This window comes from Balaenoptera borealis, assembly GCF_965194805.1.
Source record: "Balaenoptera borealis genome assembly, chromosome: 10".
NCBI classification, from domain to species: domain Eukaryota; kingdom Metazoa; phylum Chordata; class Mammalia; order Artiodactyla; family Balaenopteridae; genus Balaenoptera; species Balaenoptera borealis.
In genome coordinates, this window is record NC_138874.1 from 10,039,127 (window position 1) to 10,061,431 (window position 22,305).

The following is a 22,305-nucleotide window of genomic DNA, read 5'->3' on the forward strand; positions in this document are numbered from 1 at the left end:
CCCCATATCTCTTCCCTCTTGTGTCTCCCTCCCACCCTCCCTATCCCACCCCTCTAGGTGGTCACAGAGCACCTAGCTGATCTCCCTGTGCTATGCGGCTGCTTCCCACTAGCTATCTGTTTTACATTTGGTAGTGTATATATGTCTATGCCACTCTCTCACTTCGTCCCAGCTTACCCTTCCCCCTCCCCGTGTCCTCAAGTCCATTCTCTACATCTGTGTCTTTATTCCTGTCCTGCCCCTAGGTTCATCAGAACTTTTTTTTTTTTTAGATTCCGTGTATATGTGTTAGCATACAGTATTTGTTTTTCTCTTTCTGACTGACTTCACTCTGTATGACAGACTGTAGGTCTATCCACCTCACTACAAATACCTCCATTTCGTTTCCTTTTATGGCTGAGTAATACTCCATTGTAAATATGTGCCACATCTTCTTTATCCTTCCTTGATGTACTATCTGAATATAATCTGTCCTCATGAGCTTCCCTCCCAGCTGTGCCTCTTTTGTCCCGGGTAGAATTCCATCTTTTACCAAGTCTGGCAGTAGTGCTCAACTGCCTGCATGCCAGAAGGTGACTTTTGGACCATTTTCCCTTTGCAGGATTTCTTAGTCAGAGACTGCTTAGATGGAATTCACCCTCTTTGACAGAGGAAAGTATACCTTTACTACCTGAACAAATGCCTGCTATTTCTTCCTTCTTGACGTTTCTCTTTCTCATATCTGTTTCTTCCCTCTTCTACCTAGTTCCCTGGTTTAGTTTATGATCAGCTGGTGCCTGGGCTAACACAGCAGCCCTTTTGCTATTTTCTGTTTGGTCTGTGATTTCTCTAACAGTCTGTCATCTCTCTCTTTATGTACTAGCGCTTTTATCACCCTAAGCCTAAGAGCCCCGCAGAGCTCCACGTTTGTATTATTTATTTTTTCTTTGTGTGAGTCATTTTAAAGTGGATAATAGACTTCTAGTCCTTTCTCTAAACCATTCTCCTTTTTGTTCCTGACTCCTCTAGCCTCTTCTGCTGGGGCTTATATTTTTCACACTATCTAAGTAAATGCAGTTACTGTAAGGCCACATGAGGCTTATAGAATCCTAAAAATTTTGAACTTGATAAAAGACCTTGAAAGTCATCCAGTCCAGCTTGCTCCTGTTGCAGATGCACCGAGGCCTAGACTTAGAGGCTGCTGGAGCGAGGCCCCTGCGCCCGTCTCTTTGTGTCCTACCCAACACCCACTCCTCCCAGGTCTGTTGTATCTTTATGTCTCTCTCAGGTCTGTCCCAAGAATTCTTCCTGTTTTAAATACTACCTTATTTAAATTCTGTCATTGTGAATCCAGTTTATAAAACTCCACTTTACATGTGTTAAACTGTTGCTTTGTATTTCCTTCCATGTTGTTTTACGCATGTATTTGGCAAAGCCTGTGTTTTATTTGTTCAGTATTAGTCAAAAATTATTGTCAAAAGTGTGTTGGCCTTGTACACTGTCGGTGCAAAACGTACACAGTGCTGAAGCTCCTCTGCTTCTGAGCAGTGTGGTTATTGAAAACTCACTGAAGTCCATTTGTTCATGATACTGAAGTGACTAAGAGGGATTTATATTTCCATCATTTAGATAATGAACTGTTCCTTCAAAGATTTCATACACGCTGTTCTCATTAGTGACAGATGTTTGGAGGGATGTTTTTTTCCTGGATAGACTTGTTTAGCGTTTACTGAAAACTGCTGAGACGGCGGGCGTCTCCAGCCCCACAGCCGCCACCCCTGCACCTCCCGCGGGCCTCGTGGGGGCAGCTCCTCCTGTGGCCGCACACCACAGTGTGTGATGGCAGCCAGGTTCGCTCAGGCTGTGAACCCCAAGATACCCATGGCCTGGGACCAGCGTTTCTTCGGCAGCACGGCCGCCGCGTCTAGACTGTGAGGTCTCCTGCTCTTGGAGGCGTTAGGTAGTATTTTATTGCCAGCTTAACCTTCTTGCAGCCTGACTCGTGTACCATTCTGCTCAACAGCTCCGATGGTTCCCTACCACCCAGTGAACAAAGCGCCGATTCCTTAGTGTCTGTGTCTTTTTTTTTTATATACATAGATATGTATAAGAGAGAGAGAGAATTCTGCTTGAATAGTATCATCACTATTTAGTATCACTCAGCCTTCTGTTTGTAAACTGATTTATATTTCTACTCAATATAGTGTACTTTTCCATATAATATAAATATTCTTATATTTAATGAATGCCTAATAATCTGTTAGATTTGCCATGATCTTCTTCCCCAACCATTATCAATAAACAAAGGTTTTTTTTTTTACTTGTTTGTTTTTGCTATTATAACAGGATAGCAATGTACATTCTTACGTATGTATTTTTTCCCTTGTCTGCTTATCAATATAAAAAACTTTACACATCACCTTAATACACAAAGGAAGAAGTAAGTGTTAGGGTATTATTTAAAGAGCTACACATACATTTAAACTGTCATAAATAATCATATATATGTGTGTGTGTGTGTGTATATATATATATATCGTGTTATTGATATAATTCACCTACCAATGAATTTCCTTTCTATTTCAACCATTAATAACAATACCAACTATTAACTTTTAATTCTTTGTATGAGACAGACATTGTGTTTCACGTACATTATTTTATTTAATCCACAGAACAAACCTCTTTATCCATTCGTTCAGCCATCAGATATTTATTGAGCATCAACCATGTATCAGTTATTATTTCATCTGGTCTCATGGAACTTATATTTTACTGGAGAAAATGATCAGTAAGCCTGTAAACAAATATATTTAGTATAGTGTCAGATAGTGACAAATATCTACCTGTGAGGTAGGCTCTATTTTACTTTGTAATCCACATCTTACATATAAGGAACCTGAGGCTTAGAAAGCAGAGTATGTGAGGCCACACCAGCTCAGTTCAGCTTCACAGCCTGACTGCTGGGATACCCTCCCACTTTTTCAAGTACATAGAACTGAAGAAGACTTAACATTTCCTTATTTGGTGTATTGCTGTGTCTCTGAATTGTGATTATCAGCTGCTTATACAGCATGAAAGCTGTCAGAGATGTAGACATTTGGAAGAATCTGCTTAAACTAAGGACATCATCTGATAATATTATTCTTGAATATATCCCAGATATGAATTTTTCTTCTTTTTATTTGCTTCATTTTTGTCTCAAAGGTGACTCCACCTACCAAAATGTATTAACTGATAAAAAATACTGATTACCTAAAATACTGGACAATCTAAAATGCCATTAAAATATTTACATATCTTGCAGGACGAGTCATTAAAACCTATTGTAAGTAATGTGTATAGAGGCTATTTGTGGACTTTGATATATATGCTTTCATAATTTAAAAAAGGTTCAATTCCAATGAAGGATTTCATTATTCCTCACCTACCAAGACGTCATTTTGGTTCCTGTGGTCAACTTCCGATGCCCTTCTCCTTCAGTCCATTAAATGAAGACTCAGTCCCCTCCTTTTCTCCTGGATCCGCTCCCTGTGTGGTGCCTGTCAGAGCAGGTGCAGTAACGATGCAGGAACCCCATTCCTGCCTCTTTAACCCGAGGAAACATTTCTCGGGAAACGCTTTTTAAGATTGAATCCCACGTGATGCATATGTTCCAAATCACTTTAATATCTGAGCTCTTCACTTTATTTGGCTGATTTCTACTATGTCACTATATACGCTTTTCAAAACTAATTTATAAAATTTAGCAATGTTAATTACCCAGAAATAGTAATGTTCATGCTAAAATGTGATGTGCTTTAAAAATCTGTTGATTATTTTGGAATACAAGGAAGTGAAACAGTATTTGAAAATATTTTGTCAAAACATTCTGAACTGTATGTGTGTATATATATACACACACACAGACACACACACACACACACACACCCTTCTAACAGTTCGAGTTTTTCAGAGGACTAAAATTTTGCCAAATGATATCCACCCTACTAAGCTGTGTCACAAGCTTCAACATTCTTGTTAAGGACTTTGACATCAGAGGTACTGTTGCACTTCTTCAAAGAGGGAAAACATACTTTCTCTTAATCACTCTTTCCTTTGTATAAATTACCTTTGAATTAAATAAAGTTCTTTTCATGGTCTGATAATCAAAAAGTTACAGTAGAAATAGTTTCTTTGGTCCTTGTTAACTCTGGCATTTGACGTTTTAATTTATATACTTGAAGGTCCTCGAAAATTTCCCCTTGCTCAAACTGACTCTCTTCTGATGAAAATGCGTTCAGTAGCAAGTGATGAACTTCATATGATGATCCAACGGAGAATGAGCCAGGAGAATCCTGTCCAGGCCACCGAAACAGAGCTTGCACAGAGACTGCAGCGGCTCACCATTTTAGCAGTTAACAGGATTATTTATCAAGGTAGGACTAGAGAATAAATATGTTCTTACTCAGATATTGAACTAAAAGGAAAATAAGAGAGAACTGACTAGGTTTCACATTTTTTCACAGCATTATATTTTCATTGTTAGCATCCACACTGGTAAAAGAATCTCTCATTTGGAACTAATAGCCTTGAATAAAATTCCACTTTTAATATGTTAAATGCTGGCCTAGACTGACCATTGAAGTTTAAAATAGTACAGCACCTCCAATATATTTTTTAAACTTTTCTTTCTGATAATCATAGGTTCACATACAGTTGTTAGGAAATATTACAGAGATCCTGTGTACCCTTTACCCAGTTTCCCCCCGATGGATCTTGCAAAACTATAGTCCAGTATCAGTACCAGGATATTGACATGGATACAGTCAAGAAAAAGAACATTTCCATCACCACAAGAATCTATATGTTGCCTTTTAGCACCACACCCATCCTCCTCCCACCCCCATCCCTTCCTCAATCCCTGGCAACTATCAATCTGTTGTCCATTTATATATTTTCATCATTTCAAGAATGCTAAATAAATGGAATCATACAGTACGCAGCCTTGTGTAGGATTGGCTTTTTTCACTCAGCATAATTCTCTGTAGAGTCTTCCTGGTTGTTGCACGTATCAATAGTTTGTTCCTTTTTTGTTTTTGGTGAGTAATAGTCCATAGCATAGATGTCACAGTTTAGTCATTTAGCTGTTGAAAGTTGATCTGGGTGTTTTTCAGTTTGGGGTTATTACAAATAAAGCTAGCTGCTATAAACATTTATGTAAAATTTTTGTGTGAACATGGGGCTTTCCTTTTCTGGGATAAATGTCCAAGAGTGCAGTTTCTAGGTTGTACAGTAGTTGTGTGTTTTGTTCTTGTTAAGAAACTGCCAAACTTTTCTAGAGTGGCAGTATAATTTTATATTCCTACCAGCAATGTGTGAGTGATCCAGTTTTCTTCATGTCTTTACCAGCATTAGGAGTTTCACTGTTTTTAATTTCAGCCATTCTGATAGGTAATATGGGGGTATAGCCTTGTGGTTTCAATGTGCGTTTCTACAGGGGCTAAATGATTTATATATTTATATATAAACTTTAATACCTACAGCAACCACTAAAAAGCTATGCAAAGAAATATACTCAAAAACACTATAGATAAGTCAAAATTCTAAAAAACGTTCAAGTGACACACAAGGTGTTTTTTTTTTTAACTTTTCTAATTTATATTTGGGGCAACCAGCCTCCAGGGTAAACTGTGAAATTGAACCATTTTTATCACATGCATGGCATTTGATGGGATAGCATGTCCAGTGAAACAGGTCTGCACATCTGTCTAATGTAAATATCACATGGTCTTTATGTTTAATTTGTACAAGAACCTTTATGACTTTAATAATTTTGCAGTTTAATTCATCTTCATTAGTAAAATAAACCTTTAATTCAGAACTACGTGACTTATGTATGTTTAAACTTCTACATTGTTTTAGGTGAATTCATTTTCTCTAGTATATTGTATTTTCTACAGCTAATACACCTACTACACATTTATATTGTGACAACTGAATCAGAAATTACATAGAGTAAAATAGATAGCTAGTGGGAAGCAGCCACATAGCACAGGGAGATCAGCTCGGTGCTTTGTGACCACCTAGAGGGGTGGGATGGGGAGGGTGGGAGGGAGGGAGATGCAAGAGGGAAGAGACATGGGAACATATTGTATGTGTATAACTGATTCACTTTGTTATAAAGCAGAAGCTAACACACCATTGTAAGGCAATTATACTTCAATAAAGATGTTTAAAAAAAAAAAAAAAAAAGAAATTACATAGAATATTTTTGCCAGCATCATTACCATTTGTAATGGCTAGTGATTTGACTAATTTTTTGACTTGATTTGACTAATTTTTTATTCTTCTTTTAATGCAAAGAGTTTAATCCAGACATTATTGACATTTTGAGTACTCCAGAAAATGCACCTCAAAGCAAGACCTCAGTTTCCCAGACTGAAATTTCTGAAGAAAATATTTATCATGAACAGCCTTCTGCGTTCAATCCATTTCAGAAAGAAATGTTCACATATCTGGTGGAAGGCTTCAAAGTATCCACTGTAAGTAAATTAATTACATGGGAAACGTTCATTCACAGAAAAGGAGCAGGGGTTTTGTGTGTCTGTATTATATGTTTTCAAAATCATATTCCTACACTTTCACAGCGTTTTCTGAAACTCAGACAACTTGAATGTTAATAACAGAGTAAAATGTATTGCTAATTTACCCTTTCGAAAAGGACTCACTTCATGCAGCATTGGTTTTTAAGCCTGTAACCCAACAACCATGTTCTAATGTTGTAATTTTGTAAATAAGCACAGCATCAGAAAAGAGTGGGAATTTGATGATTACTATGAGGTTTAAACTAATAACCTGTTTTTAGTGGACTTTATTTATAGCTACCTACTCTAGAATTATTATTATTATGAATAATTATGAAGTGTATGTAGATGTTGCCTTAAGCATATCCAACAGCTTCAAAGTGACACAGAGAATACTGACAAGCGTCAGGCTCCATTTATCATCAACTCACTTAGGGTTCTGTGGGCCGCTTACAATTGACCATAGGGAACAAATTGGTCAGTACACTCCGTAGATACCAAAGGCTAATCTAATTCTAGCAGAACTCATAAATCATGATTCTGCCAGTCTCTAAATCTAAACTAGATTTTGTTGTCTGCAGGTTCCACTTAGAACTGAATCATTCACACAGAGCCCTTAGGACTAGGAGTAATTGGAGAGCCTTTTCCAAAACTCAGAATAAACTCTAAAATGTACTGATTCCAGTTTTTAAACCAGATGCAGGATATTTGATCAGGATTGGGTTAGCCTTAGTGGGACCACAATCGAAACAACTTATTTGGTTATTTGTTAGGGGATATTGATGGTCAATTTACATGCAGTTCTTAATTTGTGACAATTATACTCAATGTTTTAGTACTAATTCAAATCTTTATTATGAATCCTTTCTCTTTTATATTGCAAAATCAATGTAGGCTTATCTACCACTGTTCTTTTTTTTTTCCTTTTAAGATTTCCAAGCCCTAGGTAATTTTTTTAAGCGGCTTAGAACTTTAGCTTCTTTGTCTCTCCTTTTTAAAATTGTGGTAAAATATACATAACATAAATTTTGCTATTTAAGTGTACATATCAGTGACCTTAAGTCCATTCACACTGTTGTGCAACCATTACCACTGTCCATCCCCAGAACTTTCTCCATTGTCTCAAACTGAAACTCTGTACCCATGAAATAGTAACTCCCCATTAGCCTCTCCCCTAGCCCCGATAAACCGCTGTTCTACTTTGTCTCTATGACTTTGACTTTCTAGATACCTCATATAAGTTATCATACAATATTTAATATAATATTTGTCCTTTTTGTATGTGGCTTATTTCATGATTCATTTTAGTAAAATGTTTTTAAGTTCATTCATACTGAAGCATGTATCAGAACTCCCTTTTTAAGGCTGAACAGTATTCCATTCTGTGTATATACCACGTTTTGTTTATCCATTTATCCGTCAGTGGGTATTTGGATTGTTTCTGCCTTTTGGCTATTTTGAACAATGCTGCTGTAAACACTGGTGTACATCCATCTCTTTTAAACCCCATTTGTATGGATGTATATGTCTTTCTAATTTCAACTGTTTAAAAATTCTAGAGTAAAACATGTTCTGTGATTTTTAGGACTGTGTTGAGGTTAGGATATTATTGCTTAAGAAGTTTGATCCTAATTCTTTCCTGTTTTGATTTAAGGGTTCAAGTAAAGCCAGTGGCTCCAGACAGCAGTGGGCTAAAATCTTATGGTCTTGTAAGGAAACCTTCCGAATGCAGCTTGGGAGACTGCTTGTGCATATTTTGTCACCAGCCCACCCTTCACAAGAGAGAAAGCAAATTTTTGAACTAGTTCGTGAACCAAATCACCAGGAAATACTACGAGACTGTCTTAGCCCATCCCTGCAAGTAAGTACCCCAGTACTTCGTAAGTAAAAACTATTGGTCAAATATAAAACTGTACAAAACAAGAACTGAAATTAAACTGTATTTTCATGCCAAACAGCATAAATTAGTTTTCTTACCAAATATTTTCTGAGGTCTTTCTTCAGATGCTCTTTACCAGAGTCAATTTGACCTCTCTGTTTATTCCCCATTTTTTTTCCAGGGTTTAAGAAGTTCTGTATCTGAGTTCTTATAAGACCCTTTGTAGTTTGTTACTAAATCTTGAAGTGTTTTCTTTAAGAACTGTTTGGAGACTTTTTTAAGCATTATATTATCCATGAAACATCTATAGTGAATAGCTCGAACAACAGTACATATAACATATTTCAAAAATATTTACAGTAAGTTAAAATAAAAAATATTTGTTGATCATCTGGAATGATAAAATCAAAATACTTAAAGAATTTTAAAGTCTATAAATTCTATCACTTAACTAGTGATAGATGGAGAATTTAAATGGTACAACCATTCTAGACAGCTGTTCAGCAGTGTCTTATAAAATTAAACATACCCTTAACCTGTGACCCTAAAATTCCATTTTTAGGTATTTACCTAAGAGAAATTACAACATATGTCCATAAAAAGACTAGTAGAAGAGTATCCATGGCAGCCTTTTTACTAATAGCCAGAAACCGGAAATAACCCAAGTGTCTGTCACTGGGAGAATGTGTAACTAAGTTGTGATATATTTATACAGTAGACTACTATACAAGCAATAAAAAGGAACAGACTACTGATGCACCCACCAATATGGTTGAAGTTCAAAATCATTGTGTCGGTGAAAGGGACAGCCAAGCACAAAAGAGTAGACATTCTGTGATTCTATTCATATGAAGCCCAAGAACAGGCAAAATTAAGATATGGTCATAGAATTCAAGCAGTAGTTGTCTCTGTGAGGAGAGGGGCAGTGAGAAGGGAAGTTGATTGGAAAGGGGCATAAGGAAACTGCCTGTGGTGATAAAAATGTGCTGCATCTTAGTTTGGGTAGTGGTTACATGGGCGTATGCAGTTGTCAGAACTCGTAGAAATGAACATTTAATGTCTATATGCTTTACTGAATGCAAATTATACCCCTATAAATAAAGTATTAGATGATATTTCAGAAAGGACAGGTATCCCTTTTATATCCCTGGGAAACTCAGATTTATCATACTAAGAACCAGAAGGTTATAGATTTGAAGTGATACTTTTAGGTGCTCTTTCCAGTATTAAGACTCTCTCAGGTGCACTAAGAGCATTGTCTTTCCTTTCCCAAGGCAGAAGCATAACTAGCCCATAGTTTCCTTCTGTGGAGAATTCAAAGAGATGTTCTTTCATTGCTTTATACTTAGCAAAGCTGCCGTCCCTCTGAATCCAGCCCTGATGTCCCCACGCCTCTCCTGCCAACCTCCCTTCTCTACTGCTCCATTTCTGTTGGTGGTTTCCTTACTGCTTTCAGCTTGAAACACTGGAACCACGGTTGACTTTCTTCCTCTTGAATCCATTTTATTACCAAGGCCAGTTATTTGTCTAGTCCTGCCTTTCTCTATAGTCTGCCCGCCCATCCTAGTTTACACTTTCACCCCTTATGCTTGAATCACTAGAATAACCTCCTCTCCACCTCAAGACCAAAAAACTCTATCTGGTCATTTTTTTAAGGTTTATTATGGCAACGTTCAAGCATACCTAAAAGTTGGGAGAAATCAGAAAAAGAACCCCACATGAAGTTACGCAGCTTTAATTTTTCTTTGTAGTATTTTGAAACAAATGTCAGATATCAAATGGTTTTACCTGTAAATACTTCAGTGTGTATCTCTGACTGATAGGACTTTGTTTTAACTTATCACTCTCTGTGATTGTAACAATAATTCCTTATTATCATCTAATATCCAGTGTTTAAATTTTCCTAATTTTCTTATATTTTTTTAAATAGTTCTCTTGATTCTGGACCCAAACAAGGCCCTTATACTGCGTTTGTTTGATGTGTGCTACATCTTTTTAATCCTGGCAATTATCCTCCCCAATGCTTTTTTTTTTTAATGTCATGTGTTTGTTGGTGACACTGGGTCATTTGTTCTGTAGAATTTCCCACATTCTGGATTTGGCTGATTGCATCCTTGTGGCTCTAGATCTAGAGGCTTGACTAGATTTCAGTTCTTGATTTCATATTTGCCTTTGTGCTTGGTTTTTTAAAAGAATACTTTAGTAGGAGTGCTTTCCGTTTTCCGTTACATCATGGCAGGAGGCAGAGAATGTCTGGTTGCTCTGCTCTTTGAGATGGTAGCAGCGTGATTCATCCGTTATGAAGTTCATCCTCAGTCTTTAACCTAATAGTTTTAGCAGCCATCGATGATACAGCTGCCAGGATCCATTTTTTGATTAGGAGCTGCAAAATAGTGATTTCTCTACGTTTCTCATTCCACCAGCATCTATTAGCTCTGATTCTTCTATTGGGAAGACTATTCCCTTATCAGCTATTTGGCTACCCTGAAATATAGTCTGTATAGGAAAGGCAAGGTAAATGCTTGCTTCTTTCCTCCGTTTGTTTTTAGAATAATAAGTTGGTGCCCTGGCAACCTTTAATTTTTGTATTTGTTTTTATTTTTGAGGTCTCGTCATGAACTCAGGTATTTTTTTTTATAAATTTCATAAGTAGTTTCACACCTTTGCAGTTATTTTTCTGTTTGATGTTCAGATTAACACCTCTGTAGATTCGAGTTGTTTTATCCTTTTAACATGGCCTTTTTAATTTTTAACAAGTTAATATGATTAACTTCCTTCCATTCTGGAGCAGAAGAATGTCCCGGGCTCATCTTGTACATTTCCTTCCCTGGGCCTGGAACCAAACTCTTCCCCCAAGAAGCCCCTATTTCCTTTTAATGAGATGATAGTATTTAGAGACTATAAAGCTAGGGACTAGGTACGTTTATTTCTATTGGGTTGTCATTTCTTCTCAGCCTTTTTAGTGAACAAAGCTAAGAATTGTGTATTTTTTTAGGAAGAAAAGTAGATCATGAATTCATGATTGTCTTGGAGTTTATATTTCTTTTTATTAATGTTGATAAGCTTAATTCCTGATGACATTACCATAATTACTTATTTGCTTTATCTATCTATAAAACATTTTCAAAATAAGATGACAACATTATCACTTATAACAAACCTACTGAATGCAGTTTAAGATTTCTTGGTGGTTCTTCTGTCCTTAGGATACCATTATGGGTGTACCACGAAAATAGTGTATCGTAAAAGCATTTAAAATAATTATCTCTATTTGGTTATGCCACCAACTTGGCATCAAGTAACTAGTTAGGTTCTTTTTTTTTTTCCTTCAATTTGCTTTCTGTTTTTAGAGATTCCACTGGGTATCTATTTGTTTAATTTTGTTTTTAATTACATAAAATGTCTGCCTGGTTCCAAAATCAAAATTGTGAAACATAGCACATTCGAAGAGGTTCTAGCTTTTATCTCTATACCCTTCCCTCATTCTTTCCCTTTCCCTGTAGGTAACCATCCTTACTTGGTTTTTTAATTTCTTTTGGGCATATAAGCAAATCTGTGACACACACACACATGTATATTATCTCCCTCACTTCTTAATACAAAGAAAGATAGTGAACCATACATATCCTTCTCACCCTACTTTCTTCAAGTAACAGTGTATCCTAGCGATCGTTCCGCAGCAGCATAGAGAGCTCTTCTCATGCCTTTTTTTTTTTAAACATCTTTATTGAAGTATAATTGCCTTACAATGGTGTGTTAGCTTCTGCTTTATAACAAAGTGAATCAGTTATACATATACAATATGTTCCCATATCTCTTCCCTCTTGCATCTCCCTCCCTCCCACCCTCCCCATCCCACCCCTCTAGGTGGTCACAAAGCACCGAGCTGATCTCCCTGTGCTATGCGGCTGCTTCCCACTAGCTATCGGTTTTACATTTGGTAGTGTATATATGTCCATGACACTCTCTCACCCTGTCACATCTCACCCCACCCCCTCACCATATCCTCAAGTCCATTCTCTAGTAGGTCTGTGTCTTTATTCCCGTCTTGCCACTAGGTTCTTCATGGCCTTTTTTTTTTTTTTTCCTTAGATTCCATATATATGTGTTAGCATACTGTATTTGTTTTTCTCTTTCTGACTTACTTCACTCTGTATGACAGACTCTGACTCCATCCACCTCATTACAAATACCTCCATTTCATTTCTTTTTATGGCTGAGTAATATTCCATTGTATATATGTGCCACATCTTCTTTATCCATTCATCTGTCGATGGACATTTAGGTTGCTTCCAGGTCCTGGCTATTGTAAATAGAGCTGCAATGAACATTTTGGTACATGACTCTTTTTGAACTATGGTTTTCTCAGGGTATATGCCCAGTAGTGGGATTGCTGGGTCGTATGGTAGTTCTATTTGTAGTTTTTTAAGGAACCTCCATACTGTTCTCCATAGTGGCTGTATCAATTTACATTCCCACCAACAGTGCAAGAGTGTTCCCTTTCCTCCACACCCTCTCCAGCATTTATTGTTTCTAGATTTTTTGATGATGGCCATTCTGACCGGTGTGAGATGATATCTCATTGTAGTTTTGATTTGCATTTCTCTAATGATTAATGATGTTGAGCATTCTTTCATGTGTCTGTTGGCAATCTGTATATCTTCTTTGGAGAAATGTCTATTTAGGTCTTCTGCCCATTTTTGGATTGGGTTGTTCGTTTTTTTGTTATTGAGCTGCATCTCATGCCTTTTTACAGCTGCCTACAAGCTGTGTTCTGTTTGTAATCTGCCTGATTTTTTTTTTTTTTTTTAAATTCTGCATGGTTTTTAAAGCCCTAAGCTTCTCTTCTACTGTTACAACTTGAGTCTGGTTAATTCTCTAGTCTATGACTCTTCCTTTTTTCAAGATAGTCCCATCTTTTCTCTTATAACCTCTTCACATCCCTGTAGTCCTACTGACAAGCTGCTTTATTCATGGTGTCCACTCAGCACACAACTCCGTCTCTCCTCCCCTTTGTCTGTCTGTATGTCCGTTCTGTCCGTTTAGGCACGTACCCACATCACGTGGTACCACCTTCAAAGCCTTCCTTCCTTTCTTTAGTCAACTCAGAACTCTTCCTTCTCGAAACTTCATTGAAAATTTTATTTTTACACATTTTAACATTTTATTATTTTCTTAGGATTTGTGTTTAATAGATTCGATTCCTTAAATCAGTTTTCTGAGAGCTGAAAACAAGACTCTGTGTGTGTGTGTCTCCAATAACACCTTTTCTAGTTCCAGGAACTGCAGCCAATAAATGATTGATCAGAGGATGTTAAAATGAGATATTAGAAACAACTTCAGTGTCTAGAAAAATCACGTGTTTCTTTGGATATTCATAATGAATAAAAACATTTCTGCTAGTTTTTCAAGATGATTTTAAAATGTCACTGAATACTAACTGAAATATTTTTAGAGTTCTATCAAGAACATTGCCTTTAAGATACACATATGAAAATATTCTAGTCAGTTACCATTTCTCTTTATTTGCCAACTTTCAGGCCTTTTACTTGCAGAGCATCTGTTCATTTTTCTCTTTTGGTCAGGTAGCAGCTGTCTCCTGACTAATTTAAAATGTTGCATTAAAATGAGCTTTGCTATTTTCATCATTGCATATGTTCATCTTATGCTTTTGCGAAATGACATGATGTGATTCAGCGTGTTAATTTAAATATCACCCAAAATGTAATAGTTTCCAAATCCATTTGTTGACTATTCACAGTTTAAAATATCATAAAGCCAAATGCAGTGATATTTGTATCAATGTAAATTTTTAAAAAAGTAAAATTATGTATGTTTCACTTGTTGGCAAAATTAATGTCTAAATATACATAGTGTACACATAACCATCAGGTGTAATATCTATGGCATGAAAGGGCCACTTAAAAAATCATGAATCAAAGTTTGGTTTAGGTTTACACTGGGAAGGACCATTGTCATTACCTTAAATAACACTCTAATTTTGTTTATAGGGTCTGTTCATAGAAGATTGGCCTAAACCAACCCTTCTCTGGACATGCACAGAACTGAGTGATGACATCTTATTGGTTTAGAGTTTTTCACCTTTTGTTCTCCCTAGGGAATAGTGAATGCTTACAAACAGATCCAAAGATACATTTTTGTTCTGGAATTTTCTCCAACGTTTATTCTCCCAGGCAGAAATTAAAGGAGAAAGAATAATCATGCATAATCCTCTTACCTTAAGGTTTAAAGGAAAGTTTTCCTTCCAGTTCAGTTCTATGAGAAGAACTAAGAATTATTTTTCTTTATCCCAGGCTTATTTTCTGTATTCCTTTAGCAAATCCTCTCCAAAATTCTTTCCCCAAAAGGTTGTGTGCTTGCTTTTTTCCTTCTTTCCTTCTTTTCTTTCCTTCCTCTTTTCTTCCTCCCTCCCTCTCCTTCCTTCCTTCCTTTCCTTCTTTTCTTCCTTTCTTTTCCTCTCTTTCTTTTTTTTTTACCTTTTACAATGAAAATTTTCAAGCATACTAAGAAAAATGGAGACTAGTGAATACTGTATGAATACCGTATGAATACTATATGACCATCACATAGATCTAACAATTGTTAATAATTTTTATCATATTAACATCATTTCTTTTTTCTGAAGTATTTTAAAGTAAATTATAGTAATCATGACATTTTTCAAAAGACATTTTTTATGTAACCATAACAACATTATTATACCTAACAAAATTAACATGTACCCTAATGTCATCATATACCCAACGCATAATCGTTTGACAATTTCTTCAGTTGTTTCCAAAATGTCTTTTTTAGCTGATTTATTTAAACCAGATCCAACCAAATAAATCTAGCAATGTAATTTAATTTACTGTTAAATAATTTAAATGTAAGAAATAAAAATTCTATATGACTTTAAAAAAATTTTTAATTAAAAAAAATTGTTACTTTTTTTTTAAAGCATGGAGCCAAGTTAGTTTTGTATTTGTCAGAGTTGATACATAATCACGAAGATGAATTGACTGCAGAAGAACGAGACACAGCAGAGCTGCTTATGAACGCTTTAAAGTTATGTGGTCATAAGTGCATCCCCCCCAGTGCATCGACAAAATCAGACCTTATTAAAGTGATTAAAGAGGTGAGTCAGTGAAAGCATAAGAAACAATTTTCTTAGGATATCCCACTGAATATAACTAAAGAGTGATTGAAAGTGTTTTTTTTATTATAGAGTACCATTGATAATGAATTTGATTTTTTTTTCTTTTTTTTACTTTATATTGCTTTTTTACTATGAGAGAACAAATTGGCCTGTTTTAAGGAGCATTTTATTCTCTGTGGTCATGCTCATCCATTATCACTAGCTTTCAGGGAAGGAAAGATTTTAGTAGTGACAAGCAAGTTGAATCATCAACCTTAAGTTCTGGGTTCTTTAATGAAAAGGCAAAATAAGGAAGCAAGCAACTACGCACACCCATCGAGTTTGGCAACCCTAGTTAACTATTCCACCCTAATGTCTCTGACCCAGATTGTGTGGAAACAAAGGGGAGTTATAGCATTATTTAAGTGGTTAATGTATCTTAATATCTTGGTCTCGTGGGGACAATATTTTTTTCCTTTGTTAACTTTGTTTTAAATTTAGTTTGTTGGGCTCTGTGCCAGTGTTAAATGATAAATAATAAGTTTTATATAATATATTATTATCCATATCTTTTAGGAACAAAAGAAATATGAAACTGAAGAACATGTGAATAAAGCCAACTGGCAGAAAACAGTTAATAATAATCAGCAAAGGTAGGATTTTATGTGTTCTAAAAGCTGTGTCTTTTTAGGAACCCATTAGATTTCACATATACTGTTAGTTTTAAAGTATCATGTTTTGATATACATTTAATGTTCCACGTATGCTTAACTTATGGGCATCTTGTTTGTTTAGTCTCTTTCAGCGTCTTGATTCAAAATCAAAGGATATATCTAAAATAGCTGCGGATATCACCCAGGCAGTGTCTCTTTCCCAAGGAATTGAGAGAAAAAAGGTGATCCAGCACATCAGAGGAATGTATAAAGTGGACCTGAGTGCCAGCAGACATTGGCAGGAGCTTATTCAACAACTGACGCATGACAGGTAAGCATGAATTTTTATATATTGATGTTATTTTCACTCCAGAGGAAAGATTCATTACATTATCTCATTAGTTTAAATATGTTTTGTTTACTCATTTGTGATTTATTTCATCTTGAAGAATAATCCTATGAGAATATTTTTTTTTAATTTTTAGGAAGAGAAAAAATAATGAGAGGGAGAGGCATTAGCTCTTCCAGAGAGAAAAATCTATATATCGGCTTTCATTTTAAAATATGATCTTTGCAAAAGAATAGAGAAATCACTGAAACAGGATAGTTGGGAAATAGACCTTTTTCTAGTTAAGACTTTAATAACACAGTTAAAAAGATGCATCACAAATAAGGAAAAGAGGGAAATTAAAGTATTATTCTCTGAATTTGATTAAGATAAATGATTAGTATTATGACTTCGAGGCACTAAACATTATACACTAATCATTATACACTAAAGCAAATTCCAAGTGAACGAATGAACAAAACTCAAAAAGTTTACAAAGTAGAAGAAAATAGGATATTTATCAATGGTGATGGATAGATAACTTTCTTAAGATCAAACACAATTGAAGAAACTACAAAGAAGAAATGAATGGCTTTGACCTTTCACATTTTCCAGTGTATTTAACAAGCATAACCACAACAAAACATCAAGGTTTATTTTTAGCAAGTATTTCACAGAGTTAACATGTTTATGGTTTTAAAAATGCATAAAGATTTGAAAATAAAATATCAAGATCCCAAAAGTTTGAATAAGCAAAAGACATGAATATACTCTTCACATAAGACAAATAGAATTAATAAACAGATGGGAAAATATTGACTCTTGCTAGAAGCTGACTTAAAACCTTTAGATACCGTATTTTACCTTTTATGTTACAAAAAAAAAATTTTTTTAGGTGCTAATCTCCACAGCAGGAAGAAATGTATCTTAGCCCTTGGTCAGAGGTCTGGTGGCATTGAACCCTTTGACATGTGTCAGGAACCCTACAAACGTTTTATTTCTAGTTCCAGTTATCCTGTTTTAGTGATTCTGTCCTAAGGAAAATATTCAAAATATGGAAAAGCAATAAGCATAAAGGTTTTCATCTCTGCATTATTTGTTAGTGAATGAATTGGAAACAACTTAAATATATAATAATAGTAATAGAGTTAAATACATTATTATGCATCCACTCAATGTAACATTAGCCATTTAAAATGGTAATAATAAAGACTATACTGTGTTCAGTGAAAAAAGGCAGGATATAGAAATGTGTATACATAACTTTAACTGCAATTTTAAAAACTGAAAGAAAGTAATCACTACCAGTATTTTGGTATGTTTGGGGTAGTGGGATTAAGGGTAATTTTTTTTTCTCTTATCTATTTCTAAAAATGTATTTAATATGGTTCTACTATTTCCTTTCATTTAAAATATTAATTTACTTTAAAACATCTTAAGAAATGTGATTACTACAAAAGTGAACTCATTTTATTTGTTATATTAGATAATAGGCAAAATGGGAAATGAAGAAAATTAATTTGGAAAACTGAGTTTTTTCTTTAGTTAACCATACTAAGTCTAATATATTGCTAAAGCATACATAGTAGTCATGCTATATCTTTTTAAAAATTTAATAGATACAAGAAATTGGTAGCAGCGCTTGCCTCGAGGCAGGGACACTGGGGCTCCGGAGCAGAGGGATACTTTTTTTTTTAATGTTACTCTTTTGTACAATGTGTATGCATAGCCTAGTCTAATTATATAACTGGTTGGGATTTTTCAATTGCATGGATAAATTTTGATTTATTTATTCAATTTCTATAATGTTTTTTTTCAAACTACAAATACTTCAGGTTACCACTTAAAATCTTTTCTTTTCACTTGCAGAGCAGTCTGGTATGACCCCATCTACTATCCAACTTCATGGCAGTTGGATCCAACAGAAGGGCCAAATCGGGAGAGAAGGCGCTTACAGAGATGTTACTTAACTATTCCAAATAAGTATCTCCTTAGGGATAGACAAAAATCAGAAGGTGATAGTGGCTTCTTGACTCAACATGTAAGTGTAGCAGATTAACTATGGGCATTACACAAAGATGATAATGTCCTTTTTTCCTCAGCAGATGTGGTCAAACCACCACTCTCTTACCTATTTGAAGACAAAACTCATTCTTCTTTCTCTTCTACTGTAAAGGACAAAGCTGCAAGTGAGTCTATAAGGTAAATTTGAATCCATAAGACATTTTCTGTTTTGTTGAAGGTGTTAAAGACTTTAATAGTCTATTGTTGCGCTTATGTAATATTTATTTTAGATAATGCCGTGGTTTGGGGAAAAATCCCAAACATGGCTCAAAGAGAAGACAAAGCTGAATGGCCAGAATCCAAAAAGAACAGACATTTTTGTTAGGGAGGATTCATTGGACTTCAGTCATCATGCTCTGGCCCTTGGTTGCATACATATATTTTTGTAGTTGATTTTTCTAACAGCTCTGTGAAATAGCACTGCTGGTGGCATCTCAAGAGGCAATCTAGTGTATTGATTAAAGGTTCAGATCCTAGTTCCTCCTCTTACTAGCCATCTGATCTTAGCCTCTCTCTGTCTCAGTTTCCTCATCTGTTACATGAGGAAGATAAGTCATAGCACTATTCAGTGGGTCAGTATGGTAACTATTGATAGTCTTATCATTATTGTTGTGGCCGAGGTTGTTATGATGCCCATTGTATAGATAAAAAACTGCGAGACTCAAAAAAGATAATTGACTTGACTAAAGAATAGAGGAACTTTTCTGACTCTGAAGCCCCCCTTTTTCCTAGAATGCTAAGCTTCTTTTCTGTGTTTGAAATATCAGAGCCATGAACCAATGTTTGCTTATTTACTGGAAAATATAAAATATTGAAGTCTCTTTTAAATAACGGAATCCCTGTATTCTGCATAAGAGTGTTGGGATTATTCACCTTTTCTAAAAGTTTCCGCTATTTTCTCCTCTATTATAATGTCAAAAAATGAGATATTTTCATGTGGATTTTAACAAGATGTTTTATGCTTTTGAAACTCTAGTCTGCTTTGCTGAAATCTTCTATGATAAAATAAAGCTTTTACTCTCTGAAATCGGTCAAAACATTTAATCATAGTAATTTTAAATGTGTTTTGACAGAGTGAATCGAAGATGTATCAGCGTCGCACCATCTAGAGAGACAGCTGGTGAATTGTTGTTAGGTAAGTCACATTTTGCAGGTATTTACACATATTCACCCTGCCTATTTTATTCTTAGATAATTTGAAGCGTTGTTTTGACACACTACCATTAAATGAGATGAACTTTCTATAACAGATAACCTCTTTCTTATAGGTTATTTTGCCTTAACACTGTATATAATGTGTATGACTCATGAATGTGAAAAATGACAATCTTATTCTCTGAAAAGCACATGAACAGCATTTTAATTTTTATAAAATTGACTTTCTTCATGAGTATACATTTTTATATTTAATCATTCCTTTTATTATATATCAATTTTTATTTTTAAAGTAAAGAATTATTGGTATACTTATAAGCCTACTGTTTTAACAGATACCCCTATGCATATGAAATATATCCACCTTGAGATTGTTCGTAATTTATATTCTCTATTGTACTTCTGAGAGAAAGGCCAAGGCTGTCGATCCATGGATAGTTACATTTGGTGAGAAATTTTTTCCTCGAGACGTGAAGGAATACGGTTTTATCACTCTAGTCTCTATTCCCCTATTCCCTTAAAGAACCAGTTTGTACGCTGTGGGCCGGTTGTTCTCCAAGCGTGGTCCCCAAATCAGGAGCATCGGCATCACATAGGAACTTCTAAGAAATACGCATTCTCAGGCCCCAGCCCAGTCCTGCTGAATCTGAAACTCTGTGGGTGGGGCCCAGCGATCTGCATTTTTATGAACCCTGCAGAGATTCTGATGCACCCTCAAATTTGAGAGTCACTGCAGTTGGCTAAAGCTATAGCCCCAAAGGCCTGACAGGCAGAGTTTCGAGCTTGCCAGGGCTGAGCCCCATGGTCACGAGGGTGGAGATGGTGCCTTTTTCCGAGCCAGCCGTGCCAGTGCTCAAGGTGACCAGCACCCACTGCAGAGCCCCAGGGACGTTTCTACTGTGTGGATACATGACGTAGGGACATGCATTAACAACAGCCTATCAAGCAGGAAAAATTGGGGAAGTATCTTGTAAGGCCTTTTCTGCCCTATTGAGTGTTTAAGTCAGCAAAATAATTAAGGGTTCCTCTTTTGCTAGAAAATTTAGTTGATAACTTGACTTCAGTTAATGTATGACAAAATAAAGCAAAGTAATATGCTAGTAACCTAAGAAGAATACTGGTAATAATTAATAGCCTAAACCTTTTAACACGAAGTGGCAGACACCGTTAATAAACATTTTACATATATTCTAATTTAATTCCCACAGTAACCCTGTGAAATAGAGTCCTCCCTCTTCTTTTTATAATGAGGCTAAAGTACAAAGAGGTTAAGCAACTTGCCTAAGATCTCATGGATGCTCTTCAAAAATATTTATTGAGTATTAGGAACTCGTTCTGGGTTCTGGGATTCAAATTCAGTCCAACTGACTCCAGAGGCATGCCTTTAACCATATAAGGTAATAATGCATATACATTTTTAAACTCATACCAATTATTTTCTGCAGGTAAATGTGGAATGTATTTTGTGGAAGATAACGCTTCTGACACAGTTGAAAGTTCCGTGAGTAGAGGCTTAAGTTTACATTTCTATGAATCTAGACAAATTCCCAAAATGTATAAATTTAATACAACCAGAGAGCTTGTAGAACTGTTAGAGTTCATTAATTGTCGCACTCTGTGTAAATTTGTCTGAATTCCAATTTTTTTTAAAAGATAATTTTAAAAAGAAGACCATGCCATCCCCTCTGGCTCATGGTCTGATTCGCAGAGCCGTGAGTATTATGAGTCATATTCTAAAGTGCTCCTGTTATTTCTGTGTATGTCTACTCGATTTCTCACTACTGTCCTCAGTAGCAACAAACTCCCTGCCACTCCCCGTTTACTATCATGTACATTTGCCTTCAAAAAGAAAGAAAAATGTTGTCTAACTGAATAACTTAAGTAATCCTGATATTCACATAGCTTAGTAGTCATGATTTTTATTCTTCTAGAAATACTGATATCAATCAGAAAATAACAAAAAAGACTCAATTCACATTTTTGTACAGAAAAGCATTTTATCCATTTGAATTCATTTACATGCCATTAAAATATTGTTTTGAGAGCCCTGTAACAGGAGAAGTAAGGTTCTTTGTTTCAGAACTTCTAAAGCTACAAACTGCTAAGGATGTAAGTAAATAAGATTATGTATGGTTTAATGGTGAATACATATTTGATTCAAAGAAATTAATGAGTGAAAACATAAAATTTGGTTGTAAAGCAAATCATGTTAAAAAATAATTAATTTAATATAGCCCCCGAAAATTGAGTAGGCATTATTTCATGATTCATATAGCAATTACTACAGTATTTATCCCAGCTAGTAAAAATATAGTTATGTTATTTTTCAAGATGTATCTTTTCAGCAACCAAAGAATTTAATAGTTGATACATGAACCAGCTTTTTTTCTGGATCCAAAAGGTTACATATTCCACCTGTAAAACTCTATAAAAAGACCCTTGCTTTTTAATAGATTGAAGGCTTCTTCTTTGTCCTTTTGTAGCATTTTTTCTTACTTCCTGTATGACATTTGCTATCTTGCCTTTTAAAAGTGGGTGCAAAT

At 35.4% G+C, this 22,305-nt stretch overlaps 1 protein-coding gene across 4 annotated transcripts in view; it reads left to right on the forward strand.

Annotated features, from left to right (window-relative positions):
- The window catches only part of LYST (lysosomal trafficking regulator), a 188,797-nt gene that overhangs the window by 110,513 nt on the left and 55,979 nt on the right, over window positions 1-22,305 (forward strand). For 2 of the 4 annotated variants that reach the window (XM_082407545.1, XM_082407548.1), the window contains 11 exons: window positions 3,372-3,533; window positions 4,206-4,397; window positions 6,325-6,503; window positions 8,200-8,406; window positions 15,386-15,562; window positions 16,139-16,215; window positions 16,358-16,546; window positions 18,413-18,558; window positions 18,649-18,745; window positions 19,681-19,742; window positions 21,208-21,263. In XM_082407545.1, coding sequence (XP_082263671.1) covers window positions 3,372-3,533; window positions 4,206-4,397; window positions 6,325-6,503; window positions 8,200-8,406; window positions 15,386-15,562; window positions 16,139-16,215; window positions 16,358-16,546; window positions 18,413-18,558; window positions 18,649-18,745; window positions 19,681-19,742; window positions 21,208-21,263 — 1,544 coding nt within the window. Of the gene's footprint in view, window positions 1-3,371; window positions 3,534-4,205; window positions 4,398-6,324; window positions 6,504-8,199; window positions 8,407-15,385; window positions 15,563-16,138; window positions 16,216-16,357; window positions 16,547-18,412; window positions 18,559-18,645; window positions 18,746-19,680; window positions 19,743-21,207; window positions 21,264-22,305 lie in introns of all 4 variants that reach the window. The other 2 variants (XM_082407546.1, XM_082407547.1) reach the window with 2 other exon arrangements.